The following is a 13,144-nucleotide window of genomic DNA, read 5'->3' as shown; positions in this document are numbered from 1 at the left end:
CCGTATTTTCTCGATTAAACGCCGGGCCCCGAATAAACGCCGGGTCTCCGAGCCAGAGTTGTAAGTAAGCCTTCCAGGCATTTATTTAAGGTGTAATATGGTTTAGGTATGATGGCAAATTACGTTCATGTCACATATAATGATTTAAAACCCTTATTTAATAAACATTTTGCTCCAATAAACTGCACCATTCAAATAAACGCCGTATCCACGGAGCCAAGTTTGAAATAAACGCCGGGGGCGTTTAATTGAGAAAATACGGTAGTTTGTTGTTTTCATGTAAGTTAGTTTAAAATTATAAAAATTGATCTCCCAGCTACACGTACCTGTTTCATAATTGTATAACATCCAAAATAAACATTATGTATTCGAATTGCTAAATATTTGATTTATTATTAGGGGTATCAAATGGTCTTTGCGAGCATTTGTGAGCACAGCGTTTTTCTTTGCGAGCACGAGCATTGACCAAAATTAACCTTTTGAGCAACGAGCACTTTTCAAAAACCTACCTCCACTAAAAACCGAGCATGCCAGCACTTGTAAAAATGTGCGAGCACGAGCAAACGAGCACCCACTAAAATTTTGCGAGCATTGCGAGCACTGCGACATTTTGAGGGACCATTCGATCTTGACTCCTATTATTTATTTACTTAATTTCTAATGTGTCCGTTTGAAGGATAACAGAGGATGGAACAGTCATGTGTTTGTTTTGGATACAAGTTATTTAACTTGGAGCCAACCAAAGACAAAGGTGGAGTTAATTTATTATTAAGAATAATTAATTCATACATGGTTAATAATAAATTATTAATAACACAGTTGCATGAAATATGTAAAAATGCATAATCATTGTTATTAAACCCTGATGCCCACGTTTTGCAAAATTTAATGTCTTGAAGGGGCAAGAGAGTGTAACCGAATTAGCAGTATTTTAGCATGTATTCAGTACCATTATCAGTCGACTAAAATGACAAAAAATGTACATGTATCACTAAAGCTACAGTAATACTAGGACTAAGTAGGCAGTGTGCATGTGGATAAGTGGTCACTGTCTCCATTAGACTGCTAGCTTTGTAAGTCTACAAGCCTACATCATGTTGATTTATGCTTTATTGGCCAAGAAAGCAGTATTTTTAAGGTTTGAAAAGAACATTGAATTTGCAGTACATGTATTAATTTCACAAGTGAGGTAGATGAGTTTTGGAGAATTTTTGCCTTGAGTGAGCCCCACTAGTTAAGATTACTACTTTCAACGATCTGTTGGCTAACTGTATGTTTGTAAACCTGTCAATAGACTGTATGTAGCCTGGCAGTAAACTGTTGGTCGGCTGTTGGCTGACAAATCTACCGACAGTCTAATGAGAGACCTATCATTTACGAATTCAAATGGATGCTTCTCATTTTAGTACTATAATTATTAATCAGAATGCTAAGGCATTCACTAACTAAGTTTAGGTCTTTCTAGTCTCTGCAATCTGTTAAATCCATAGTAATGCATCACCAAAGGCTGTTTGACATGCTGTTGTTTTATTTGTATTCTCATGTGTCACTTTTGTGTTTTAGGGTAACGCTCCTACACCAAGAGCTGCACAAGCGGCAGCTAAACTGGGAAATACTGCTTATATTTTTGGTGGAAGATATATGGTACTGTAATAATTCATTTTCCAAAAAAAAAAACAAATCATCGACATTTAATATAAATTAAGTCATTAAAATGTCCCTACAAATTTGGGGGTTGATTTTATTAAGCTTGAATTTGCATTTTCATTTGTCAAAGTCTGAAAATTTTTCTCTCTTAGCTGGCATTTCTAGTAAGTGGCCTTAATTTATTGAGATACAATTGAATTAATGATAAACATAAGTCAACGTCCTAAACATAAAGTGGAGAAGACAGTTAACAGGTTACAATTATATCGGTAATTATTTTCTTTTACATTGCAATAAATAATATTAGAAACTACAGTATTCACAAATTTTATTGGCTGAAATTGATACTAATGGCAGACTAGATTTTCCTACCTTGACCACCATCAAGACTGGTCTATCTGTTACATTTGCTGTGTCAGAGTTACAAACAAAAATACAAAAACTTTAAAACATTGACTTGTTTCTGCTGAAAATGCTAAATAGAAGAACCAAAAACCTTGAGAAGAAAAAACAAAAAAAGAATGAGCAGACGTTGGCAAATTTAAGTTCAGCTCAAGCATGCAGTCAAACCATAAACTGAAGACGAAATTGCAAAGTATTTGTGTGGCCAGAAGTTAAAAGCACTCAACACAACTGAGGGCAACTTGAATGCCTGTAAGAATCTTTTGTCGTTCAATGAAACACGCTAGAGAATTTGAAAACATAACCTGCCAGTGAGCTTGACCTTGCTTTGTTTCACTTCCATTCACAAGCAGAATGTCAGCAAGCACAAACCAGGTACCTGCTTAATCAAACCTGCTTAATCAGCAGGCTTAGTCAGTCTGCCTCAGTCATGAGTACAGACCTCACTGCGTCCAGTCTGTATTCACAACCTTGTTCAAGATTCTCCCATACAAACCTTCTACTTTGCCAAATAATAGCTGAATTTTTTTTAAAAAAGAGATTCAGGTTAATTTTAGGGTGTTGGCACCAAGTGTGCTAAAGTTGTTTTATGACTTCAATAAGACCAAGAAATGCAACAAAGAGGTAAAGGAGGGCAACAAGAGAGTTCAGGAGAAGAAAAAATTGCCATTCCTTTCGATTTTTAGATTGCCAACTTTGGAGTGAGTTGTAGTCACTGTGTAGTGGAATGAATGAACCACATTTTAAAGATATTCGCTAATTATGTAAGTTGCATGTAACTGTGTAGTCTTTTATGCTAAGGTTTTATGTTCCTTTGGTAGGAAAGACGACGGAATGATTTGCATGCTCTTAATATGGACACCTTGGAGTGGAGTAATAGGTAAAAAGTGCTTCATGTTCACTCTCTTTGTCAATCACAAGGTACCTTTAATAATTATATGCACTCTGTAAATAAGATCAAATGTGCTTGTGCTCTACGTTTCCAGGGTTTTAACAAACAGGACTAACAATCAGAGGGCATTTGTTGCTAATTTGTTTTATCAAGGGCAAAATTACTCAGAATAAAGATTTCCAATGATTACCAGAGGATCTCAAAAAAATACAAATTTGTGTAGATGACCTAGAATGCATGCTGATGGACCCTGAAGGTACCTAGCCTGAAACACAATAAGCTTCTTGTATACAACTTACAGAAGGTCTGAAAATGTATTTTTAGGTTTACATTTATCGTAAGGCCGTTTAAAAATTTTCTAACCAGTTTGGTTTTTATTTTATTTTGTTTCAGATTATACTTAATGAATATGAAACAATGAACAATAAAGAGCAAAGTGGTTTGAAAATTTTACAGTGCGTTTCACAAAACTTTAAACAAATGGTTTTTAAAGTTCATTTGAAATTCCCAAAGTTTGCTACGAATTTCATCACGTAGTTGTCCATCAAATTGTGAACTTCAAAATGAAGGTGTGAATTTCACGTGCAGCTAAGTTTGCAAGTTGCAAAGTTCGAGTTGTTTTCAAGTTTTGTGAAATGCGCCGTAAACCAAAGATAAATTTAAACCACAAAAAACTAATTATGACACTTTGATTTAGTATTCCGACAACAGGCAATGTTCCTGAAGGAAGGACATGGCATTCTCTCTCTGCTGCTAGTGACAAACATTTGTTTCTTTACGGAGGCTTCAACAATGAGGAACAAGCATTAGGTGAGATTTCAAACCTTTTACAGTCAAAACAACTAAAAGCATTTCCATCATAATGATTTTATCTTGTAATGACGTGTCTGCTCATTTGTTCTTCTTGCTTGAAAAAAAAGGTAATACATTGTATTCACTTGATAAACAACACCTTATATCCCTTGGATCTCCAAGGAAATTTAAAGCTCTACCTTTTTCTAGGTGAGTGTTAACTGGCAGTGAGGTTGACCAGTTGTAACTGTATGTTAATGTTGGTTCATCATGTTCTTTTTGTCAGGTGATGCTTATATTCTAGACACTTTGACAATGATCTGGTTTCAGTTGAGAGTTCCTTCAATTCAAGGGTAATGCAAACAGTTGACTATATTCCAGTAACATTCATTTGTTAGATTATTACTAGGTAGTGATCGATAATTAAATTACAAATCATATGTCAACAAGCCCTATGTGAACAATGCTCTCTTTCTCTTGTTTATACTTCTTTTTTCGTTGTGAAAAGTGAGTAAGTCTGATTGCAAAATAAGGCTAACCTTTTGGCTGGTACAACCAATAACGTAAAAAAATATATTATTTATCGCTTGATACAATGTTTTTCTTGTGCACAGTTCACCAATGACTCGTATGTGGCATACAGCTTGTAGTACATCTTCACCTGGAGAAGTTCTTCTGTTTGGAGGTTGTGCTACTTCAGTACTAGGCCCTGAACCGGTAATCATTTGATTATCTTACGTTTGTATACAAGTCTAAGTCAGTGATTTGACACTCCTTGTGATGTTTTGTTAAAGGTCACTGCAATACTAGCCTGTGAAAAATGCAATGTTGTCACTTGTTGGGTATTGTTTAAGTAACGGAAACCTTTGATGTTGGTATGGTTTATTTTGTTTTGTTTTGTGCCATTGATGATCACAATATCAGGTAGTTGTGAACAAGATTACTGCAGCCAAGAATTTTTAAATATGATAAAGGAGCAACTACGACCTCTATATTTAACAATCTAAACTTGTATTTTTAGTTTTCTATCATTAAATCACAAACACTGATTTAACACTGGTCTTGTTCAAGTGAATAACAACAAAACAATTCCAGTTTTAGCAAATATTTTTTGATGTGTCAGTAAATCGGCATCACTTACAAAGGTGTGTTATAATTTGTTAAGGGTTGGTGATATAGGGTGGTATTGGTTAACCCCAACAACAAGAGGGCGTGGCTCATAGTTGCTGGTACTTTTTTTTCTCAGGAACACATGGACAGTATTCTGATCTTTAGGTTTACACCCCAGCCTCTGAACTGGTGAGTTATAGGTTAAAGCTGTCCAACTACAGCTATAAAAAAAATTAATTTATGGAATTTTTTTTGCCTTTTTACAACTTTAATTTCTTGCACTGAGTAAACGTTTTAAAATATTCTTGGAAAATCAGTGTAATTTTCAAGTATTGATAATTTCACGTTTCTTTCAGAATGATTTTTGTCATTGTAAAACTAGACAGGAATTATAATGCATACATGTTTCAAGTTGTACGAAATTTATCTTAATGAATAAATTAGCACAAGGAATGATACATTCCATGTGGTGTGCCCATGTGAAGTTGGGAGGCTTGAGCTTTTGTGACATAGCTATCCCCCACAGCCTTAGTGCTTGGAAAAGATTCATGTTTTTCCATTGAATGAACTGAAATTAATTCTGATGGCTGTGGTAAATCAGCTTGTGAGTAATACTGTTCGCTGTCTTTTCCTGTCAGGTTGTGTGCTGATACAGTTGTCAAGTATTATTCAACCCTCCAGAAGCAACTAAAGATGCTTCCAAAAAACCTTCTCATGTCACTGTTCCTGCACAGAAGACTACAGGCTATTGGAAAGGCATAAATCATATATTAAACATTCATCATTTCTAAGGAACATTGCCACCAGAAGTGGGATGACGCTCTGTGATTGAATTTCATTTCTACCAGGATCGAACAAGCTACAATCCATGCCACATTTCTTGGGACACTTGCCGTTTTTTACACTTGAAGCAGGGGGGGGGGGGGATTTGCAATCCCCCTTCCCTATTACAATGCTGTGCACCTTGAAAAAGCAATGCCTTCCGTTGCCGTCTATCTTGCAACAATTTCTTTCGGGGGAAGGGGGTTCTCCATTCCTGAGAATTCGTAACGGAATGTCACGTTGCAGTTAGAAAAGAAGTGTCCCAAGGAATATTATGGCGGGCATTGTAGGTTGCCCAAATGATTTGACACCGCTCATTTCAATAGCCTTGCACCGTGAGGGTGAGGTGCCTTGCCCAAAAATAGAACTCAAGGACTCTAGTAGGCTTGCGCAGACACACTTCTTCACCTGTACTATTGGTAATCATTAATTTAGCATCCCATTGTAAGTAGTGTAAGTATTGAATTTAACTATTATTATTAGCTTTGTCAAATTAAAGTTCAAAGTTCTTTGGAGCCAGAAGTTTTTGAACACAAAAAATTCAAGATGGAATAAAGAAAGGAATAAACCCAATATAAGGACGTGTGTAAATATTTAAGGTAAATATCGATATTGCATGATAATTTAATGTAAATAATGTATAATCTTATAACTAATTTTAAGAATAAAGTAATTTTTGTCAAGAGTTGCAGTAGTTTTTTCCACGGAGACTTTCTTGCAGCCCACTGTTTTTGTCAACTTGGTACATGGGATAAGACCTTACCTTGTGGATACAATTTATTAATAATACGTAACTGTACAAATATATCATTAATGATGTGTTTTTCATCGTAGTGTAAGTCAGGAAAGATGAACGTTTATTCGTTTGCCTCACGATGGAATCGGTTTGAGGTGTTGATCGCGACGTTTTATATACCTTATTGTTACTTATTTTCGCGGGAACTTAAGCGAAAATGGAACGGGCATATGTCGCGGGACCTAATTTTCGCGATTTTGCCAAAAAATACAATAGAAAACGTTTAAAATAAATTTTCGCGGGTCTTAAATTTCGCGATTTTCAAAAAATCACGAAAATTAAGTCCCGCGAAAATAAGTACAGGAAATCGTATGAACGCGAGTGCATTACGTGATTTATGGGCACGAGTGATGTTTTAAAAGTTCTCAAAATTGCCCGAGCCGTAGGCGAGTGCAATTTGAGAACTTTTAAAACATCACGAGTGACCATAAATCACGTAATGCACTCGCGTTCATACGATTTTTTATTTATTATGTACTCAACAAAAATTACTGCGTCGCGCTACTTTGCACGCCATGCGTACCACATGAAACACTTCAATGGTTTCCCAAATGCTCACATGTTTTATTTGAACCAATCAAAAAATATCATGTTGTGACAAGGCAAATCAAGCGTGAAGTTTTGAAAAGTTTCTGAACTCAAAAAGCTAAATTTCAGTTGTTAAAAGCGACAAGAATACTGGTTCCCTTATCTGTTTTCAAATGTTCCTGAATGTTTTTAATCTCAATCGGACTCACTAAATAGCATTCGGATTCACAGACTTAGGTGAAGTGCACTGTCCTTGAATCACATTAAATGTGACCTGGCAGTTGTGAAAATTGTTCACGGTGTAAGCATGGCTGCTTGTGTTCACCTGTTCACCTCTTGAAGTTGTAGCGGGAAAAGACGGCATTGCGGGTACACCAGCGAAACTGCTCGAAGCTGCTGACTGTGGAGGCATGCTGATAATGTTGGAGAGTTGTTGCTGTTCCTTCTCGCTACCTTCATCGTAGTCGTTAAGAGATTTCTCGCTTACGTGTCCAGTCACCTGGATTATCGACTGCCTCTCGACGCTTGCTGCCCTCAGTTTCTTCACAACCGTCTTCCTTGCGCTGTGGTTAGTCAATCTCTTCTTGCTTTTCTCCAGAGGTGTGTTCTTTACAACGCTCTTCATCATGTTGTCGATACTGTTTACGCCGAGGCGCTGCTTCTTGTACCAAACATTTGTTTTGGGGTTTTCAATTATGGCAAGGTAAAAAGGACCTTTTTCTCGCAGCTCTTGAGGACGTCTACTGAGGTATTGCTTCAGCAACTCAACGGGACATCTCTGACCGCCAGTAGCGAACATTTTTGGCAGAACACTACGATGTTTTGTGTTAAGTCCTCCCTGCCTCGTTTTTGTAGGATTCTCTTTAAATGTGACGTACTCTGTGCCGCTGTCGTCCACACAAAAACTGAAGTCCTCGACTTCCATTGAGTGGTGTTCCTGTCTTCCCCTCAGGCCAAAATGTTGAGTCAAGAGCCACCACATCGTCTGGGAAAGAACTCTTGGGCTGCAGTCACCGAGACTTTGTTCACTCCATAGCATTTCTTCTTCCTCGGTTGTCAGTGCGTTCGCGGCGTTGGGTCTTTTGCCTTTTCCTTGCTGTCGGAGACACTTCACTTTTCCTTCAAGTACCAATTTGGACTGGTGGAACTCTCGGTCTCTAATTATTGAGTACTTGTAGCCGTGTTCTTTTAAATAGCGGCCAAGGGCTGCCAGCATGGATTTTAAACTCTCAGGTTCGTATTCAAACCCGTCTTTTGTGCGTATTTCTGTGTAGAAGGTTTGCAACATCTCATCGAGTTGTTCGTGCTCGTATTCTTCCATTTTTGGGTTTACTTTTCTCTCTGTTGCCCATGTTTGCCAAACATTCAACCAGGTCTGTGTAGCTTTCAACGTGTTTTTGTTTCTCGCATTTTCCTTAAGTTGCTCGACGATATTTTGGTTTGACAAAGCAAACCGGCTGTCCGCCATTTTTTAATTTGGTTTTCAAATTTGGCGCTTCCCCGGTGTTTCCATAGCAACTTCTGTATTGCACTCTATAACCCCAATTTGCACTCTATAACCTATTTATGCATTCGTCATTGACCAATCAAAAACGCGGTATTTTGTTGAGTATATAACGATAAGGTACTGCTGTAATCGTCATCAGGCGATGAGGTGGATTGTTTACGTGTCGCTATTTGTAGCAGGTTGGTTCGCTGCTATTGGTCATTTTGATCTTCGTTATCATTCCGACTGTTGGATGTTGTTACCTCTTAGGCCTGTCCTGTTTGTCGTCGATCGGCTGTTGTGCTTTGTGATCATAGTCATCCAAGCTTCAGGAATTTCGACTCCATTCTCTCTATTGTTATTAGGATGAAGTCTTATTTGGATAGCCTCTTTGACCCTACGTGTCTACCAGGGGGTACACACGTAGGGTCAAAATCGATGAACTTAACTTCTTTCCGAATAGGAAGATGCATGGTTGTCGCGTGATTACTAATATTTTAAGAACATGCATCTCCCAAGCAATAGTAGCCTGGGTACAAATACCTCAAACCATTACCATTACTGGGAACTAGAAATTCATTATCCTCATAGCTGGAATAATGTGCAACGAAAGTTTCAGAATCGATTCTGCCTTCGAAACCAAGAATCGTCCGGAGTGTGGGAGGCGCTAATTGTTCCACCAGGTCATTGTTCTTTCAGTGAAAAGAAATTAACTTTATAGGGTAAACGTAATCCTGAAGATATAATTGCTAAAATGAACGAGATAGTTAGTAGACAATGAAAAGCAATACAGCGACGACGTGCGCTTTTCGTACTATAGTCTCAGCAGAAAGGTCACTGTTCACTAATTAAGTTTTCTTTGCTGATATTGGATACATGCTAGGATTTTTCCCTCAGAAGGCTTTTTCAACAAACCCTTCTGCCGAAAGGGAAGCGGACTTACAGCATGGGTTTCACGATCTTTATGTTTCTTGTGACATTACGTTTATTGTAACCTGGGATTTCGGCAACTGGTTCATTGGGAAAATGAGACTAGGGTCACTGAGACTGGGAATCACGAACAAAATAACAATAGAGCTGCGACTGGGATTTGGGAAAACAATATGCTGGGAAATGGGATTTATAACCACCTTTCAGGTCCCTCGATAGTAGATCTTGCTACTTAACCCAGTAATTCATTCCTTCACCCGACCACTCATTCTTAATAAACACGGAGTGCGTTTATCATAAGCTTTGTTTTCTGCAGTGTCGGTTCTGGGAATCTAGTTACGACTCAGTTACATTTACCATTTTCAAATTCTACTCTTAAAGGGACTATGTCACGGATTTTACCAGATTTTTGAACAGCCAAAATTTATATTTGTGTCGCAGGAAACCCAAAAAAATAGTCCATTTTATTAGAAATTGCTATATTAGAGCACTGAAACTGTTAACGAGCATCTTTGCCTGCGGAAAACGGATCACAATTTGAAAAAGTTAGGCAGACGTTTTCAAATTGTTTCCACACGTCTCTGAAATATCGATATTTATAGCCATAGCTTGATTTCCATCCGCAAATTAAGGTTATAAATTCCTTTTGATGTTCAAAAAGATAATGTTTATTAAGGGTTAAGTTGCCTACCACTAATTTCAGAACAATTTAGACTAAAAATCTGCGAAATCCCGTGACATAGTCCCTTTAACTCTGATTTCATCATACTTTCTATTGATAGTCTTGCAATCGCAATATAGGCACGTCTGTATCCATTTCACAGTACTGAAATCATTGTTATCGAGGTATTTGTCCATGAAATCAAAATAGAACTGTAACATTCTAAATTTCGCATATTGGTATGCAAAGACCGGATGCATCAGTTTCCTTACAGAAATTGACTTCTCTATATCGCTCTTGGTCTGTAATCGTTTTTCCATAGCTCGAGTTACCTACCTATAAAAAAACTTCAAAAGCAAGATTAACATTAACAAACGGTATATTAATCAGAGAAATGAAAAAGATCGATACATACCAATTTCATCGTATCCACGATGATGGCCTTGTTCGGGTCGACGTCTCCTGACCGACTAGCATCAAAGACAGCTTTCTAAAGGGCTTGAAGGAAGGCACGGGTGTATACTCCACCACTTGGTAGATGTGGATTACTTCTAAGTCATGCTCCAAGTACCATTCCATGAGTGGGATAGCCAACAGGATTTTTCTCCAACATAGCTACTGATGAGGCTTCTCCGGGATCAGGCCATAATCTTCTGTTCCTCAGAAAAGCCTTTCATGTACTCCCCAATGTCATGTCGAGATATTTCTGTATCCTTGAAAATGGCTAGCATTTCTGCAATGAGTGGTTTCAGATGGTCTGGTACCTGAACATCGCACTCAACAACGCTGAGCCTCCGTTAAGGTCTTACAGAATCATATCATTGAGTGGACGGAATTACTGTACTTTAGAACTGGTTTTCTTAAGTCGACGCCACTGACATTCCCACATTTCCACGAGATGGTATCCCTGGTCTTCGGTGCACTAGGAAATAGCTTTAGTTTCCTTCAGTACCTCTATCATGGGTCATTGTCATCTTTTTTACTTTGTCAAGGAGACAGTTATGGCCATGCAACCGGCAACTTTGGAATTAAAACACAGTTTGAGAAGGACCATGAAAGTCCTCCACTGGGATTCTCCTTTCCCTGATATGCTTTTCTGTATGGCATTCATTTGGTGGCATATGTGGATTCCCCGTTCTACAGCCTCCCATTCCAACCACTCCGTTGCCATCTTGGAGGAGCTCTCCTTCTTAAACCCTGTTTCTTCTCTTCGTCTTGTAAATTAGCCAGTCGGCATTTGTAAAACGCGGAATTGTAGACGGAAGGACCTTTCTCCTTCTCCTCCACTTCATCATCCAGTAAATCACGATCTTCTTCTGTTTTAGACACAATCTATTCTCCATCATCATCATCATCATCATCATCATCATCATCATCATCATCATCATCATAATAAAAATTTATTTCTAGTGCATTACATTAAAAATCTCAATGCCCTTACAAGTAAAAATATTTAAAATTACAATAGGATAAAAATACTAAATTCTTCAAATCTAAAGTTCATTAAAAATACTAAAATTCATTAAAAATGAAAAGAAAAAAAAATACTAAAGATCATTATTGAATAAAAACGTTTTAAGCTTGGTTTTAAAAGTGTCAACCGATGGAGCACTTCTAACATCAAGCGGGAGACTGTTCCACAATGTTGGCGCGCAAGATGAAAAAGCGCGCCCACCGTAATTCTTGGTCTTAAAGACTGGTCTCTGCAGTCGCAGGTGATCATTGTTTGAACGAAGACACCTAATCGGTCGATGAATATTAATAAGTTCCGCCAAGTAACTGGGTGCTAAATCATTTAAAACTTTAAAAGTTAAAAGTAAAATCTTAAAAATTATACGCTTGCGCACGGGCAGCCATGGAGGATTGGGGTGATGCGATCTGCTCTCCTTGTTCTTGTTATCAGTCGGCGGCCGAGTTCTGAACACGTTGAATTTTCGAGATTTCTTTATCAGGGAGACCATACAAGAGACTGTTGCAGTAGTCCAGTTTAGAGGACACAAAGGCGTGAACCAGTTTTTCTGTGCTCGGTTGGTCAAGATACTGACGAATATTCCCAATACGCTTTAGAGCAAATGAAGCAGATTTGCAAAGATTGCTTACATGCGTGGACATCGTTAAGCACTGGTCAAGAGTGACCCCAAGATCTCGGGCATTCACGCTTGTCTTGATCTCAGAGCCAGCAATATTCACCGCGGCTATAGGTTGACGCTGAAGATAGCGAGATGAAAAATGCAAAATTTCAGTTTTTGATGAGTTGCATAATAATTTGTTATCAGCCATCCAAGATATGATATCCTGTGCACAAAGCTCTACCTTGCTCAAACAAGATGATTGTTCAGATCGTTGCATGACCAAGTCATCATCATCATCATCATCATCGGTCGCCATGAGAATTTTTCTCTCATCCCTCATCTTTGACGCTGACATTGATGTTACTCTCTCTGGTCGGTTGGTCTGACTTTTGTTTTATTTCTTCTAATTGATTCTGTCAGTGGCGTCAAAAACGCTGAAAAAATCTTGTCTGATGAGGCCAAAACTTTCTCAACTGATTTTAACTAACTTAGTAGTCCACCGAGCTCTTTGACAAGCTGCTCCTAATCACCATGTGACACAAAGCACTTGGGCAGATCGTACCCTGGGACAATAGAACAGACGCTGACGCTGAGTGGTATATGGTTGGCGTCCCAAGCCAGTTTATCTATATCTTTTAGACCACTGTGGGGATTGAACAAACATTCCAAGTCGAAGGTGGCTAAATAAGGAAAGTACTTGAGATGCTCAGGAATGGTGAAGCCTTTGTCCTCTAGCAGCGGAAAGATGGTGGGTGGTGTATTGTAAGAGCACCCAGGAAACGTGTATTGACCTTTGAAGCCGTCTTTCCAATACGTTCCACATCGAAAGCAGCAGTAGGATTTGGCATACTTCTTCATATCTTAAATGTAGGAAACGTAGTGCTGGTGAAAGTTGAGGTAAAGTGTACTTGGATAGAGGCAAAGTTATCGGTGAATCAATTGAGCGGCAATCTCCGACTTGGCATCACCGTGTTCGTCATCTTCATCGCCCCCATCCGTTTTTGTC

General features: G+C 38.3%; 3 protein-coding genes across 3 annotated transcripts; 1 reads left to right on the top strand and 2 right to left on the bottom strand.

Moving 5' to 3' along the window:
* Positions 1–676: 676 nt before the first annotated feature.
* On the top strand, positions 677–6,348 carry LOC144640367 (kelch domain-containing protein 2-like; the record flags this gene model as incomplete). The annotated part of the gene is made up of 8 exons (XM_078499536.1): positions 677–751; positions 1,564–1,644; positions 2,871–2,929; positions 3,639–3,751; positions 4,020–4,086; positions 4,348–4,450; positions 4,980–5,032; positions 5,482–6,348. Coding segments are annotated over 8 exons (675 nt in total), but the record flags the coding sequence as incomplete, so codon positions are not given.
* A 411-nt stretch (positions 6,349–6,759) lies between these two features.
* LOC144640365 (uncharacterized protein KIAA1958-like) lies at positions 6,760–8,599 on the bottom strand. Its single transcript, XM_078499534.1, has one exon. It carries the CDS (start codon positions 8,455–8,457, stop codon positions 7,198–7,200), a length of 1,260 nt encoding a protein of 419 aa, XP_078355660.1. The 5' UTR covers positions 8,458–8,599; the 3' UTR covers positions 6,760–7,197.
* Positions 8,600–11,965: 3,366 nt separating this feature from the next.
* LOC144640366 (uncharacterized) lies at positions 11,966–12,478 on the bottom strand. The gene has a single exon (XM_078499535.1). It carries the CDS (start codon positions 12,476–12,478, stop codon positions 11,966–11,968), a length of 513 nt encoding a protein of 170 aa, XP_078355661.1.
* Positions 12,479–13,144: the final 666 nt, after the last annotated feature.

This window comes from Oculina patagonica, unplaced genomic scaffold (genome assembly GCF_052425735.1).
Source record: "Oculina patagonica isolate OP01 unplaced genomic scaffold, crgOcupat unplaced279, whole genome shotgun sequence".
Taxonomy (NCBI): Eukaryota; Metazoa; Cnidaria; class Anthozoa; order Scleractinia; family Oculinidae; genus Oculina; species Oculina patagonica.
The sequence above is the reverse complement of the archived record's forward strand: the minus strand, read 5'-3'. Positions and strand labels throughout refer to the sequence as shown.

Coding starts and splice junctions, on each gene's coding strand:
- LOC144640365 (XM_078499534.1), bottom strand. CDS start 8,457: ATGGCGGACAGCCGGTTTGCTTTGTCAAACCAAAATATCGTCGAGCAA.
- LOC144640366 (XM_078499535.1), bottom strand. CDS start 12,478: ATGAGGGATGAGAGAAAAATTCTCATGGCGACCGATGATGATGATGAT.